Raw genomic sequence first — 16102 nt, forward strand, 5'->3', positions numbered from 1 at the left:
TCCTTCCTCGTGCGTCGTATTCCCTTAAACGTATAATAAACTGTCTCGTATCGTAGAACAGGATTTCGGGAGAGGGGACGATCAATGAAACGCAAGTGTTTAGTTGACGATCACTTTTAATAGTTGAAATAGGAAAACAATGTACAGATACAGAATTTACATTCCTAGCCGACAAAAGTTGCTAGATAAAATATTAATCGTAAAAAATTAATTGAAAGTAAAACGATACACTTAACGAGCGGCTTATTCCCTTCTCTCTTTATCTATTCGCTTATCGGTTAGTCCTTTACCTAATTACGATGATTGAATTATTAATTATAATTATGTCTTCTGTATAGACACACAGGTGTGAATACATAATGGAGATTCTTAAAAGCTACACAATGTTTTCTTCTTTACTTTGGTTTTAAAGTAAGGACTAGTATGTTGAGCTTCGCTCTGTCTTTATGTGTAAAAAACGAAACGGCGGGTGCGCCCTGCAGGTTCATCTTCGTTATCTCGCGAGAAATCAAGAGAGCACGAGAAAAAGAATCAGAGAACGAACCGTCGACGCGCAAAGCAACGTTCTGTCGCGTTTAACAATTAGAACCGAAAATTCCGAACAGAGAAACGAAACGAAAAGGAACGGAGAATCATCGAGTACATCAGTGAGCGTCATTCCTCGCTCTACGCGCGGCGACGTTATTCGGACAACATGATCACATACGCTATGAGCACAGTACAAGTTAAGTTACGCGTATACACTGAATACATGGTGACACGACGAACGTTACATAATAATCAAGTATCCCTTTCCTTCCCTTGTGTGGATTACGTTCGCACCTGGCGTGTCCGTGTGCGATCGTCGCGGAGAAGACAAGTGAAACGCAAGTTCGCCCGGATCAGTTGCCAGACTAAACGTAAAATCTCTCGTGAGAAGAGAATGTCACGCTGAAACGTTCGGCTATCGGAGCGTTAACCTTAGAAAAACTAACGAAACCAATCAAAAAACAATCAAACTCCACAACCCCTCTCGTGTTAAGCATTCAAACAAAAATGAATTGCCGCTCGCGTCTTCGGGATCAGCATCGAAGCATCATCATCGATGTATCTCTAAAAAGAGGTATCACCAGAAACGAAGATACGGAGAAATAATTTCTTAGTTTTTCTAGAGTCAACCACTGCCGTAGAGGTCTCAAGCGAAATTCAACCAGCCCGAATATCCCGGAATCAAAGGGGAACGCTAAGGTCGCGACCGCGGATGTTCGTATCGCGCGCGATACATCATCCCGCCTATCGTCGCGAAGTAATTAATGAAATAACGACAAAGCAACGTTCCGCGGTTCGGTCGCAAGACGAATCGCAAGGCAAAGGGTTCGGATCGCGACACAATGGTCCTCGCGTAGCGAGCGGACCGTCTTCCCGGGGACAACAATCGCTCCCGGAGACACTGGGTGCGGCTGCAATCTCGCGCATATCTAATTAAATGTAACTGCGATGAAGGCACGAGGCATGTGTTATTGAATCTTGTGCGAAGGGTGCGGTGAAACGTGCACAAGAAGGGATCACGGGGTAGGTTTCTGTGTGTGTCTGTGTGTGTGTGTGTGAGTATGTGGGTGGCGGTGGTGGTGCGTTTACGTGGGATGCGAGGGATGGGAGACGGTGGGTTTAATGTTTGCCGACGAGGCATCGCCAAGGTTCGCGGTTCGCGCGAATAGAAACGCCGCTCCGCTGACTAATTTCCAAAGTGAACGAACGCCAGAACGTGATCGATGATTTACACAGACGACAAGCGAAGCTCACAGAGTATAATGTATACCATTTAGAATTGGAAATGTAATTTAGAATTAGAATGTAAAAATACTATGTATATATACAAGTAATTAATGTACCAATCGCTGGTATCCTTATAGTTTATATTACACGTTTGTCATTCTCTCGAATCTCTTTCGCACTTTCGCTCGCTCTCTCTCTCTCTCTCTCTCTCTCTCTCTCTCTCTCTCTCTCTCGCTCTCTCTCTCTTGCTCGCGCGCGCGTATTCTCCTTCGAAACACATTCTCCTCCGTCATTATCTCTCTCGCTCTTTCATAATAATAGTATATACTTGTCATGCGTACGTCGGAGAGCAATCTTTCCCAGTTACTTTTCTCGTGAATTTCCATTTTCTCGGTGTTTATCGGTTGTACTTAAAGAACAGCGACGATTATTCCAAAGAATTACATAGTTTTCTCGTTTTCCGTTACGACTGCAATTGTGAACTCCGATCTGAAAATTGTAGCCGTCTTTGAGCGCGACCCGCGTAAACGGTTTAACGTCCGTGTCTCGCTTATTTAATCGTATTTATTTATTTATTTTATACATCGAGAATGTCGGGCACGCCGCGCCCACTCGTTCCTCCCTTTATCTCGGTTTAAATTGTTGGCACACAAACGGAAGCAATATATATCCGATGATACGCTTAACGATTTATGTGAATGATCGTTTCCGCTATTCTTTCGTTTCTTTTTAGCTGCGCACGTTTCTTGACGGCCATGGGAATCCGTTTCGAGCGGCTCGAAGCGGATCTCGTCGTGCGGTTTCGTTAAAATTTTGTGTTTCACGCGACCGATGCCCGACTTGGAAATTTCGCGTGCGAACCTCTCTCTTTCTCTTGTTTGTTTGCTTGTTTTTTCTTTTTGTTCGGTATTTTTGTATCGGTCGAAACGAAAATTCAAACGCAGCCGGTGAATTCCGGGTACGCTTTCCGACAATTTTTGCTCTTGCTTTTGTTTTCGGATGCGAAGTGTATCGAATGGAATTTTTCGAAAAATGCTTTCACACCGTACCAGAGATTTCACTGAGCGACGAAAAATCAATTCTCCGCGGTCGGTGATCGGGTGAAACGCAAATTATCCGTTGTCGAGATCAAGGTACACATCGATCCGCGTTACGTTCTTGCGAGTATACGAGAAATCGAGTCGAATATAAAATCGAGTCGTTAATATGAACACCATTTGTTTAAAAAAACAAAATCGATTGAACGGCTCAGTGTTTGGATGACCAGTCTTCGCCTCTTGTGGTAAACGGTAAATTTTGGAACGGATAAGTTTTCTTTCTTTTCTTGTTTGTTACGATAAAACTTGCGACGTCACACTTTCGGCGATTTCGAAAACTCGCGGACTCGAGCTCGCCGTCGTCTTTGGCCGGCATCGGCGAGGATCGACCTATTTTTTTTTTTCGTTTGTCTGTTCTCGTTTTGTTCTTTCGGAGAACCGGGGACGTGATTAGAAAAAAAACGTCGAATACAAAGTGAAAAACAAACATCAAAAGTGATACGAATACATTTTTACGAACTATTTTACGAAAGCTCTCGATCGTTTTTTCTTTCCACTCTTCCTCGACATCCTGCTCGTTTCTATTTTGTCAGTTTTTTTCTTTCGTCCGTCTCCTCTTAATTTGATATAATTCGTTATGCATTTCATTTCTTTTTCTTCGTGTCTATCTAAGTGTATATGTACAGTATATACATTGTAAAACGTTTAATTTATCCTTCGTACTTTTAATGATTGTATAATTAGGATTGACTATGTCTTAGAATAATCAACGGAATTATTAATTATTGTGTAAAATATGAAATATCGTACTGTTAGATGGTATGTCCATCTCCAAGGTACCATTTTGGACGAATATCGGTCCGTCTAACATGCCTAGCACTTTGATGAGCAAATACTTTGGAGATTACATAATCTAATAATATCAGGTAATATTAAGGTATAGATGATTTTTTTTCCTTGTTCGTTATTAATTACAAATATAAAACATGTATATGTAAATAGAATTCTTAATTATGCGCAAACATGTTCTCTAATTGAGCATACGTGAATTTTTTTTTCTCTTATATCATCAGTCTAAGCCGAACGGTGCGGCTTCGTACACAACAGCAGCGGTTAACAATACACTTTTTTTATTTTCATTTTTATTTTCTTCACTTTTTGAAGCTTCGTAGTATCTACGGTTTAACAAATCAGTGTTCCTGTCCTCTCCTCCGGGGTCAATGAAATAACAATAGCGCATGCTACGGAAAAACGTTATTCGTAAAACTTTCAAACGGTTTCTCAAGCATTAAAACACACATGACAACGGTGCGGAAAAAGGTATATAATTATCGGTTTTCTTTCCCGTGAACGACACCATTTCCGATTTTACTGCCGCGTTGCCGAGTCACACGATCCTCCTTCTCGTCCTCCTTTTCTTCATCCTTCTACTCCTCCTCGTCCTCTTTTTCTTTTAAACGCACGCCACGTTCCAAGGATACAACGGAAAACGCCTCGAACGGTGCCCCGAACCGTGGGATCAATGATCGATCGTGGATCGCGATGGGAGAACGAAGAAGTGAAAATAGCTTAGGATGCGATCGATCACCGATGCGTCGTTTGCACGCCGGACTTCAAGAAAGTCCCCGACAAGTGAGATTGTTCGGAAGATACGGAAGATACCTATTCATTTACGTTTCATTCGTTAAATCCTGCATAGATCTACCGAGTCCGTTTTTCGCTGCCCAGCTACCTAAAGCCCCGCCCACTCGACAGAGGTTCTCATTCAATGTACATAGCATTCAATTATTTTTCCTTTCGCTAGACTACGAACTCTCGTGAACTCATGGAAGCTCATGCACCGCGAAATCCTTCTAAGCGCGGGGATTAGGGTCGCTATTTTGGCAGCAAGAATAGTAGACCGTTATAGTCTCCGGCGAGACGAGTCAGTACAGGTGAACAGAATTTTATTCATATCATTTTATCTCATTTGCGATCGTCTATCGTTATAAAATAAGATAGTACGAAACGTGAAACTCACCGATTCTGACCCGCGCAAGTGGACGCCATGTTTGTTCACGGCTCAACTCGCAGCGGCATCTCCAGCCGCCATCTTTACGCAGTCGTCGGCGCTCGGTAGAACTATAGTGACCGCGTGAGGGATAGATATGCGAGTGGCGAATCCCTCGCGTGTCTTTCGAGCAATCCTACTTTTACGTATTAATCCTTAACCTCTTATATCCGTATGATACGCGAGCCAAATTATATGAGGGCGACGTGCGCCCGGTTCCTCAACGTAATGATGATTCCGACGATCGTGCACAGAGAATATCGGAACGTGAAGGTTTCCCGCCTGTTTTCTTTCCGTCTTTCGCTTCTCCGTTTGAAACATTTCGTTAAAAAGTTCATTCCGGATTAGATTTGGCGCGTATCGGATCTTCTTCGCGAACATCGAACGAAACTTCTACACGTCGACCGATACACCACGAGTACATTCGCGCCGATGGCGTGATCGTGTGCGATCGAAGGATTTTTAAATCTTCACCCCCTCCCCTTTCATTACTAGTAGGCCAAACGTGCGCGGTCTATCTCGCAATCCATTTCATTCGTTCCGTCTTTTCTTTCTTCTCTGTTTTTTTTTCAAAAATATATGTGTGTCGACTACTTAGGCTTTCGATAAACGGAAAGACGTTGTCTCGTCCGATAACTGGAATAACTCTGCTTTTCTCTCTCGTTCTCTCGGTCGCTCCCTCTTTCTCGCGTCCTCTTTCTCTCGGTCCCTTTCTCTCCCTCTCGCGCTCTCTCTCGCAGATATAATTTCTGGCCTATCGTAATAATCCTATACAATATTTCATTATAGCTTAGGTAAAGTGAGACCCTCATATGATCCATTTATTTTTTTGTTTTAATTACTTTTTTTTTCCTTTTCTCTCCGGAGTGTGTGAAACGCTGAGACATATTCCGCGCTATTTACAAGGATAATCAATCTTTTAATGGAAATAAATGCAAAAATATATATGTATAAACATTTAGTCGATCTACGTCTTTTTTGTTTCCATCGTCGTCTGCCCTTTTACCGTTCGCCACGGGGACCGCAGCCCGCGTGCGCGAACGCAAATTCTAAACTTGGCTGTGCCAGGGAAATAGTTTACTCTTAACTAAACTCATACTCGTACAATTAAACTTATGTACTATTGTCTTTTTTGAAGATATCACTACTCCAAGACACTCACTTTTATTCCCTTTCCTTTCATTTCGTCGTTTTTCCTTCGTCTCCCTTTTTAACTATTCCGTGCAGATTTCGCTGATTATGTGTTGATCTCGTTTCTGTTCATCCTTTCTTTCCTTCCTCTCTGCGTCTGTTTACTCGTGAATTATTGGCGCGGCGTCGTTGATAGAACGACGCCACGCGTTTCGTTTTTCATTCGGTAGGACATAATAAGTGGCTCGAAGTTTAATCGCCCCCTTCTTAGGAAAATACTTATAGCAACCTTCTACGATAGGTCAACCGCTTTCACGTGATAATTGTATTATCCTAATTGAGTATCAAATATGAAACTTCGGCGGTGGGGAATGAAAAATTAGGCAGTGAAAGTAGTCGAACCTCCCTTTACGTATATACAAAAATGCCAGCGATCAGTCAACGCGTTATCGATAAAAAAAAAAAAGAAGAAGAAATCACTTATTAACTATGTTTACAAATATAATCGTTCATCGTTAATTGACAATATTTGCAAATATTTGGCAGCTTTCTCAGTAAAGTGTAATTATAAAAAGTATCGTTTCAATGTATACCGCGTATCGTAAGAATAAAGTATATCAAAAAACAATGTCTATCCTAGGAGGGTCCCGTCAAATCCAACTAAACCGAACTCATTCGTGAACCAGACCCGACCGAAAACGTGAACAAAACCAGCACGCCCTTCGATCACGTGAAAACAGTTCACCCTATAGATATTTTCCTAATTTCTAGAGTAATGCTTTTCGTCGTTCATCTTCTGTGCTATATTGTATATCGTAACATATATTTACTTCGGCAATTAATGAATGTAACATCAACGGTCGCACCGTTGCCGAACGAAACGTTAATAATATCAAACGTGCGAAGAAGAACTGTACATAACGATGTCAAGGGTGACGCGCGCCATTTTATTTCCGCGCGTGGCCTGCCGTAACCGTGGATCAAGAATACGCGAACGCATTTCCTGATCCCTTCATTTCTGTCGTCCGATCAATTCAACTATCCATAGTATTGACTTCAGGACTCGGCAGTGAGAAATTGCATTCTCTACTTTTACCTTGCGAAGGAAAGTAACGACTCTAGGATATTGATAAAAATCAACGAGAACGAAAGAATCACTGTACTCGCGCAGAAACTCGCAGGTCGTTATAGTCGAACGTTTTTCTTGTCACAAATGATTATAAAAAGTACAAAAGTGTTGAAATAACGAAAGACGAATGCTCTGAAATCATGAGTATAATTATCGTCCCATATTCCACTGCGATGGATAGAAGATCAATCATAGCCACGACTGGTTCCGAAATTCAAGAAATTGTATATAGTCGCGAACAGAACGGAACTCTTGCTTCCTTTCGTTTCTTTCGAGTTATTTACAAGAGAAACGTTAGACAATAATTTCCCGAGTATCTTCTATTTACTTTTCCCGAGTATGGATCAGTGTAAACGGATAAAGCAAAGAGAAACAACATTAACAAACCTCGAGTCGAATCTATACTTCGAAAAGATGCGGTCGCTCGAATTTCCGCGATCTCAAACGTTCACAAAGAAAAAAAGACGCGGGGATCGAGTCACCGTTTCGCGGACATTCCAACCGAGTAAGTAGGTCAACGCAACCCGCCAGGTTAAACTTCGACCCCGCGAACTTCGAAATTTTGCATTTACCTAAAAGCGTCGCCTAGCGTTCGACACCTACCGAGCACATCCGAGTTCAATTCGCCGATGCGTGCTAGCTTCCGCTCGTTTCACACTCCTTGGCGTTTTTCCCTTTCCCAGAACCAGCTAGATCCGTTCCGATCGAGACGGAGAGCGCGTCGCGTTTTCAATTAGCAAGAGGAAGGGGCAAGAAGGAAATCAGTTGTCAATTTCACTAACGGTTACTCTTACGAACGTCGTCAACTGTTTCCCTGCGTAAAACGATTGTCTCGCTTCCATCGAAATTTCAACCAAGAAAGTCGGCCCGATCTTCTTTCGGTTCCCATAGACCTCTCGCACTCTCTTTTCCCGCAACAAATCGCGTAACGAAATCATGGACGGTCGTACGTACTTACGAAACGAGAAAAAAACGCGACGACACCGGGACACCATCGACTCTGACCGTTCGAGTCATCGACAACACCCTTCGAACGTGTTTCCAGTCGCTGATGATCGGTTCGTGGCTCGTGTTCGTCGAATTGGGATTTACTTTCAAGTGATTGGTACTGTGCACAGCCAACCAGTGGGCGAAAGGAACAACTCAATGAAATTCCCGAGGTCTCGCCTCCGTATTCCTGTTGGCACACGTTCAAATTAGCGGTATAGATTCATCTGACGATACCGTTTTAGGTAGAAACGAATATACTTGTGCTCTGTCTTCGCAATTGCGTGAAAAAAGGTGAGCAGACACGAAGAAGGCTACAGCGAGCAATGAAACCTTCGTTCCTTTCGCTGGCCAGGCGACCCGGCTCTGCACAGTATTGAAATATTCCCGAGACATCCGTGGACGTCTCCCGTGTAGACCGTTGAGTATCGAGTCAGTAGAAAACGCAAACGACAAACGAACACAATACAGCCATGTATCGATCGTTCGAATCTAGGAAATGTGTGTGTAACTATGGATCATTGAGATGTTCGTCCTCCTCATTGTATCTCCGCCAGTTGCTTCACCGTTAGATTGCACGGGTTTGTCAGTCGACGGTACGAACTACGATTAACTTATTCCAAGACGAGGATAGTAAGGCATAACGTGATCGTAAAATCCATACTATACCTTTGTGCTCGCGGACGCCGGACGCCGGTCATCGGACGCCCGTTTCCGTCGGCGCGAGTACGACGATCCGTCCCGTCACGTTCACGTGGAAAAGCACACACGGCCGAACGTTTTTCTTCTCTGTTTCACTGCGAACGAAGTCGGATGCACAAATCCCGAAGAAAGGAAAAACTGAGGGAACCGGTCTCTCGCGAGAGCGCGAACGTAAAACGGGAGAACGCATGGCTTTCGCGTGGCGGGGCTCGCGAATTTCGTCGATCGGCGAACGATCCGGTGTTCTCGCCGAGTACCGATCGTCGCCACGGGATCGTCCGTGTTTGCCGAACCGCGCGGCGTGATATGCGTGAACATAAAACTACGAAGTCGAAGCGCGAGGGCAAAGAAACGCACTTTTGCCCGCGTGAAATGAAGAGAACGAGCGCGGGGGACGCGGTGTTCGCGTGCTTACTTTAAAATTACGTTAATGGATCGGCGCCACGCCGGCGCCGGTCGATATTTCTCGTATTTACATACTTCTTTACTTTCTTTCGTGTTCGAAGAGGATAATCAATGGTCGTCGGTGCACCCACACGAATGAAGATCGAATAGAGTGAACAAAAAAAGAAAAAAAAATGAAAAAGAAACGGACAGTGGAGAATGAGACCACCGCGATCGCGGCTGTCAACAGCTTTGACCTCGCTCCGAGGATGCTGCTCGGTGACGCCGTTCAACGGTGATCGATGGATCCGTCGTCGGGGTTTAGTGTTCACTCCGCGAGTGTCAGAATGGATTTTAAAGCCGAGTGGTTCTTTCTGTAACGGTGATCGTGGTCTCGTCCCTCGGCACGGCGCGGTACTTGCCGCGTACCGAGCTGGGGCCGAAGATCGGTGATCCTCAGACAAGATGGCCGTCGATGTCGGAGTAGGCAGGTGTTGGGGTGAAGGTCGACAGGGAGTGGCCGTGGATGTGCGCGTTCCCGGGCATAGACCGGGCGAAGGTCGTCGGTGGAGGTGGCACCGACGGCGGGATCGGCGATTTCGATCCAGCGGTCATCACTGTTACATCGGGTGGCGGCACGGGGCGCGGCAGAGTTCTGCTCCGCGTCAGCGTGCCCGTGCCGCTGCTCAAGTGGCCCGAAACCAGGTGTCCCGTTGGGCTCATCGACGGGTAATAAGTGCCCGAGCCTGGCTCGCCGACTACCGGGATCGGGCTGTGGTTTGTCTCGTATCCCATGTAACGGCCGTTGTCGATCTCCACGCTGTAGAAGTTCACGTCGTTCGGCGGCGCTGGGCTGGGGTTACCGATGTAGCTTGACTTTGATACTGCAAAACGATTGGGGATGTTTTATAACAGAACGATAGCGATTTCATTGAAAGCAGGGACGCTAGGAGTAGAAGTCTTGTTATTGGAGTGTCGGTGGATAGGATGGTTGATGATCGGATGGATGTTCTAAATAGTTAACATACCAGATAGCGTGCCACTGGCTGTCGTTCGCTGCGGCGGCGAATCCATCATGGGCGGTTGAATGTGGTTGCCACGTCGACCAAGTGTTCCTTGATGATGCACTTGCATTTCTAAGTTCGCTTTACTGAAGTCTTGCATGGTTTGATCGATTAAATAAGTGCTGGCTGCTGTCTTCCGTCCCTCGTCCTATCGGGTTCCACAGAGAGAAATCGTTCGGGTTAAATCGACGCGCATTGAACAGACAAACCTGCAACTGCTCTATGACACTGGTGTCTAACTACCAAATTGGAATGACAGTCGGAGTTATACAAGTGTATCGCGTCGTTCGTAGCGTATCAGCATGAAGTACGTTACCGAAATCGACGCGAGCCAAACACTTCAGAATTCTCTCTCTCTCTCTCTCTTTCTCTCTCTCTCTCGATATAAATCTCATCATCCTGATACATTACGAGAATTCCCGGTGTCTCTACGTGCATGGAAACTGTTCTAAATATCCACCCTATAGACCTGCCTAACCATAAAGAATGCCTACTGCAAGAAATGGAGACAGAATGTTTAGATGTTACATGAACAAAAAAAGTTAGAAAAGAAAATGAAAGTGAAAGATACGGTTGGGAGAGGGTATTATCTCTATGGATTAATCTCTAACGGTGGTCACTGTTACAGAACGGATCGACGGAAAGCTTAATGCGACAGGGGGACATAGTAGAACGAAACGGGGAAAGAGTGCTTCAAATCACTAAATTCGAGTGGCCGGTGCAGGGTGGTGATCGGAGAGGATGAACGAAAAGTAAAACGAAACAGAAATGTGTTAATAGAACTCAAACCTACCCTCCGGCATTACTTGTTACTAAGAACATACTGACTGATCGCACTGACCACGTAATCGTTAGTGTCGAAGTTAACGTCGCTCTTCTCGTCCGAAACCGAACTTATTTCACCGGTCATGGTGTCCCCGTTGACGGTCGACGGTGCGTACATATCAGTCGTCTGCGACTTGTTGATGCCTGCGGAATGTCCCAAAGAGAAACGGCGATTAGACGAGAAACGATGCATCCCTAACGATAGCTGCCTATATCTAACTAAAATTATATATTTCCATTTTGCTCGTCAAACGTTTGAACTTTGACGATCGCGGACCGTGTCCGGTCCGGCCTCGTTTCGATACATTTATGTGTGTTCACTTACGATCTTTATTTCGTTTTCTCATAATGTACCACAACACGATGATCAGTACATTTATGACAAAAAAGATGAGCGAGGTTGCTGCAAACGTATAGATATAATTCATTGCAAAATCCCCTTTTTCCAAGAGAACGTCCGGCAGGTTCTCCGCGTTATTCGGCCCTGGGGGATAAGCAGAAAGAAAAGTACGTGACAGTGATTATATTTACCGGAACGTTGAGCCTTCTTTTTCGATTTTAATGTAGCAAAGACTATGGGCGCAGCAATGAGTAGGCAAACAGAGGCGGAAACAGTGATGATAATGACGATGATGTAGGAAGAATTAATCTCGCTGGATGTCACGTCGGTAGGTGGTGCCTCCCCTGTAAGCCAAAGCCAACGCACCCATCACCGGATTGTTATTCATGCAACGCCGGTCCGCGCGTATTGTTAGTTACATTTAGCGACGTCGATCGATTATTAAACGCTCCGACGCAACACGTTTCATTAGCGCGTCTCTAAGTCCATTAGCAATGGTAATCTTTCGTTTGACTCCGTGATTAGGCGTATACATACGATTATGCCGTCCGTTTACCGCCATCGCGTCGGCGGACGGTTCAACCCTTCGTGTCAATAATAACTGACTCGCGATCAAAGAACATTTCATTCGTAACAGGTTTTTAGTCGAACTTTTTCGTTTAGTTTCTCAACCGTGGAAAGAGTATCAGAGATAGATAGCAACTACTCAGTAATGAAATTAATTTTCTGGCTTGTTAATCTACTCCTAGATACCACTCCACTACTTTGTCATGCGCGTGTAAAGTGATACGCTTCTTAAAAAATATTTAAACTGAAAGAAGGACTTTCGTTATGTTGCTGCCTCCTTCTGATAATCCTTCCATAGCGAAAGCAATTTAGTTTTCGTAGGATCGGTTCTTGTAAAGTGTTCCATTTATTATGAGACACCTTGTACATACCGGTTTCAGAGAAAAGGAACCAAGATGCGATGGTTTCAAGCTTACCATGACACGATGTTGTCGAAGTGTTAAATGCTTGATGTTATGTTATGTTTGTTACGTTACGATTGATTCTCTATGATGCTTGAAATATATACTAATTACTTCAGAATGTTAGGCAGGGCGAGCCACGTGATCAGTAATGATTTAACGCGTCGGTAACGAGAGGAGGTATCAAAGGAATCGAAGTTATACAAAACACAATAGCACTCTCTTTCACCAAACCCCCACCAGTTACCGGAGCATTGCATCACGAGAATTCACGTGTCTGGCCCCGCGATCTAATCATCTAACAATTATTTCACCACAAAAGCACGCAGGATTAATTGCTGACTAAGACTATTGATTCACTTCTAACTCGCAAGCTGCCACAATCCGAACGAAAACGAAATGTACCAATCACTCCATTCGATCCACCAATAAAAATTCAAGGAAACAAAGCCGGCAGTTTACGAGTTAAACGACAACTACTGCGACACTATCGGAAAAGAATAAATCGAGTACCGATCACATTATCAACGCGGCACGATAAATTATGCATGATGACGCGAATCGAGGGATTCGGGGTATTAATGAATCCGTGCCCGAATGGAATATTGTTAGGTCGGGTCCTGTTGCCCCGGCAACGACGCTCGCTCGGGCAACAATCGACCCGTTGAAAAAAGGAAAAACAAAACGAACACGAAAAGTGACACAAACAAAAATAATGGTAACTCTAAATGGCGCAGCTACTGTTCACTCTAAAAAGCAATCGTTACGGCCACACAGCGTTTACAGAGTACTGGAGGATTCAATTTGGCGAGACTTACGTAGCGTCTGGACCTTGACTAGGTCGGGCAGAAAACCGCTGTTTCCTTTCTCGTTAATGGCTTTCACGCTGAACACATAGTAGGTCCCCAGGGACAGACCGGTTATCGTGGTTTTATATTCCCCGGGAGAAACGTCTAGATAGTAGTATCGATCCTCGTAGTCGCGCGCCTCGCGCCACCGTATTTGGTAGGATGTCGGTAAGCCCCCGTCGAATCCTCTTTTCCACATTAGAGTGACAGAGTCGTGAGTGATGTTATAAGCCTCGAGATCGGTCGGTTTATCCGGAGGCGATGTCACGTCCAGGTGTATGATGTCCGTCGACTGTCCCATCTTGTTCATCGCGCGGCACTCATATTTGCCGTAATCGTGGGACGTCACCCGGAAAATGGTCAGCGTCGACTCCGATACTAATTCGCTTAACTGCGGGCAGGACAGAAATACGTTTGTCAAGGGAACAGCGCGATTCGATTAATTCATCCTCGTTCTTTACAGTCCGATGTAAGCGTTTCCGTAATTTGGCGTGTGCTTTGAAAATTTTTATATTTCCTGTATTCCCCAAAATTAAGACAAACGTCTCATACATATTCAAACGCAAAGGAAATATAAAGAAACGCGCTATTTATGGTGTAACTTAATACTTTAGTTTATAATAATTGAAGTAATATACTAAATTTCATAAATACTAATGAAATAATTGCCAAGATCTATACGTGAAACGCGTGGATCGTTAATTTGAATTCGTTGTCGGTGATTGTTAGCCGGGAATGTTTAACGTTAACTTACATCCGTGTGTGTGATACTGTATTTGTGTTCAGTGACATTCGGCAGCAAGGTTTTTCCATTGAACGTCCAAGAGAATCGGGGCAGCGAAGAGCCTCGAGCTTTGCAGAACAGTTGCACGTTTATGCCTTTGTTCGCTGCTGCCCTTCTTGTCAAGGGTGTGTTCATCATCTGTGGTTTGACTGTAGCAAAATAGTATTCGTTACTAATAATATTCATTGAGTCTGTCATTAATATATTTTCGTTGTATATTTTTATTTATTATAAATTTTCAAATAAAATCAAAGAATTCCAATGAAAAAAGTAAGAGACCTGTATCAATTGAAGAAGAGTATACGTACAATTTGTAACAAAAAGAATGGGGTCGGATGTAACGTTTCCGATCCCATTATTGACTTTGCACTGGTATTCTCCGACGTCCTCTTGATCAGGATTTTCGATGTGTAGATAAGAAGTTTTATTGATAAAAGAGGTGGAATATCGGCCGGAGAGCTCAGAGTTCGATCCGACTTTCTGCCATGTGACGTATTCGTCTCCTATGGGGTTACCGTCCACTTCGCAGAATAATTTCGCTTCGATTCCTGGAGGATACACTATCCCTGACGCGGATGTGTGCTTAATTTTCGCGGAGTCTGGAAGATATACGGTTTCAAATTAAACGTCAAGAATGTAACGGATAACGTGAAAGATACGGAGCAAAGGAAGCAGGATAATGTAACGCAGAAGAAAGCAATTTAATTATGTTCGTCGAGTATAATGCAGCATCATTAAACGAGTAATAATAAAAATATGCGAAGCTCAAGGAAATTTTGTATTTTGATTTACAGTCTCCCCTGAATACCGACTACTTTGATATTTATAGCATGCCTTGCCGGATTAAAAAGTTTATGAACGACACCTTAAGAAACAACATCCAAGAATACTTTAATGGAAAGTAGAAGTTCTTTAATCAGAGCATAACAGTTTCACAAAGGAAACAGGATTACGTTGCAGAGTAAGAGGATTTATTTATTTTTCTTCGGAGTTTATAAGCACTTAATTAAATATCGGTGGGGGGGCAGCGATTTAAAATATCCAACGTTATTCTTGAAACCGGATATTACTTTCGTTTCGCACTTACACTGAACGGTTAAGTTCAACTGGTAGAACGTCGTCCCTTCCTCGTTGGTCGCTTCGCAAATGTACGTCCCAGCATCGTGACGATCCAGTTTAGTAATATTCAGCATAGACCCGCGAACGGATATTCTCCTGTTACTGCTGACCAACGGCAAACCGTCCCTGGTCCATCTGTACTTTATGTCGTTCGGGTTCCCCGTCGCGGAGACGGAGACCATGAAAGGTTCGCCTTCCAGACCGATCAATTCGTGAGGTTCCACCGACGAGAATGTCGGCTTATCTGTGAATTAAAGAAAATTTTTCAATTATTCAACTCATATAATTTCATGAAACTGATTACTATATTCATCACTATACGATAATAAATTTCAAAATCTATTACTGTGTACTCGTTTCTTTATACCGGATCACGAAACGATAATAAAACATTTCATTTCACTAACGAGGCTCCGACAAAAGAATTAACTATTAAGAAGGAAGTATTCTAATTCAAGTAATTATCATTTTATAAGAAAGTTCTTTCTTACATAGGAAGTACCTACATTGAATGTAAGAGGAATATAAAATTTGCAGTTTGAATAGAGACCATTCATCGCAGAATGTTGTTTTTACGTGCTCGTTTTCACGGATATATTCTGTTCACTGATTCTTGCAAGAAACGTGTGTGCTTACACAAGACATCGAGGGTCGTAGTGTCGTGAATGGATCTCTCCATTTGATTGTTCCTCGCCTGACACGTGTACACTTCCCCGTTCATTTCTTCGGTGATGTCCAACGAGAGCTCGACGAACGACAGAAATCCACCGTGTAAGCCGGGTTTAGTGCCATTTTTGGTACCCTGCACGAAAATGCCGGACTTCCACCATGACATTTCCGCCGCTGGATTACTGCTGCTCGATTCACAAATGATACGGCCCTCTTCGCCAGCGTGTAAACTTTGGGGCTCGCGAGTGATCTTGACTTTGTCTGGTGGAACTGGAATAGAAAAGAAACGGCAAATTCAGAATCGATTGTG

At 43.8% G+C, this 16102-nt stretch overlaps 1 protein-coding gene across 2 annotated transcripts in view; it reads right to left on the minus strand.

Annotated features, from left to right (window-relative positions):
- Nucleotides 1–98: 98 nt before the first annotated feature.
- sns (sticks and stones) overlaps nucleotides 99–16102 on the minus strand; it is a 408043-nt gene continuing 392039 nt past the window's right edge. The window contains exons 10-18 of one of the 2 annotated variants that reach the window (XM_031994144.2): nucleotides 15760–16062; nucleotides 15092–15367; nucleotides 14313–14603; nucleotides 13975–14153; nucleotides 13191–13611; nucleotides 11390–11548; nucleotides 11081–11208; nucleotides 10204–10387; nucleotides 99–10059 (exon numbers count right to left, since the gene is read on the minus strand). In XM_031994144.2, the coding sequence (XP_031850004.2) occupies nucleotides 9632–10059; nucleotides 10204–10387; nucleotides 11081–11208; nucleotides 11390–11548; nucleotides 13191–13611; nucleotides 13975–14153; nucleotides 14313–14603; nucleotides 15092–15367; nucleotides 15760–16062 (2369 nt within the window). In that variant the 3' untranslated portion in view covers nucleotides 99–9631. Of the gene's footprint in view, nucleotides 10060–10203; nucleotides 10388–11032; nucleotides 11209–11389; nucleotides 11549–13190; nucleotides 13612–13974; nucleotides 14154–14312; nucleotides 14604–15091; nucleotides 15368–15759; nucleotides 16063–16102 lie in introns of those variants that run through there. The other variant, XM_076366567.1, reaches the window with a different exon arrangement.

Source organism: Nomia melanderi, chromosome 4, assembly GCF_051020985.1.
Source record: "Nomia melanderi isolate GNS246 chromosome 4, iyNomMela1, whole genome shotgun sequence".
NCBI lineage: Eukaryota > Metazoa > Arthropoda > Insecta > Hymenoptera > Halictidae > Nomia > Nomia melanderi.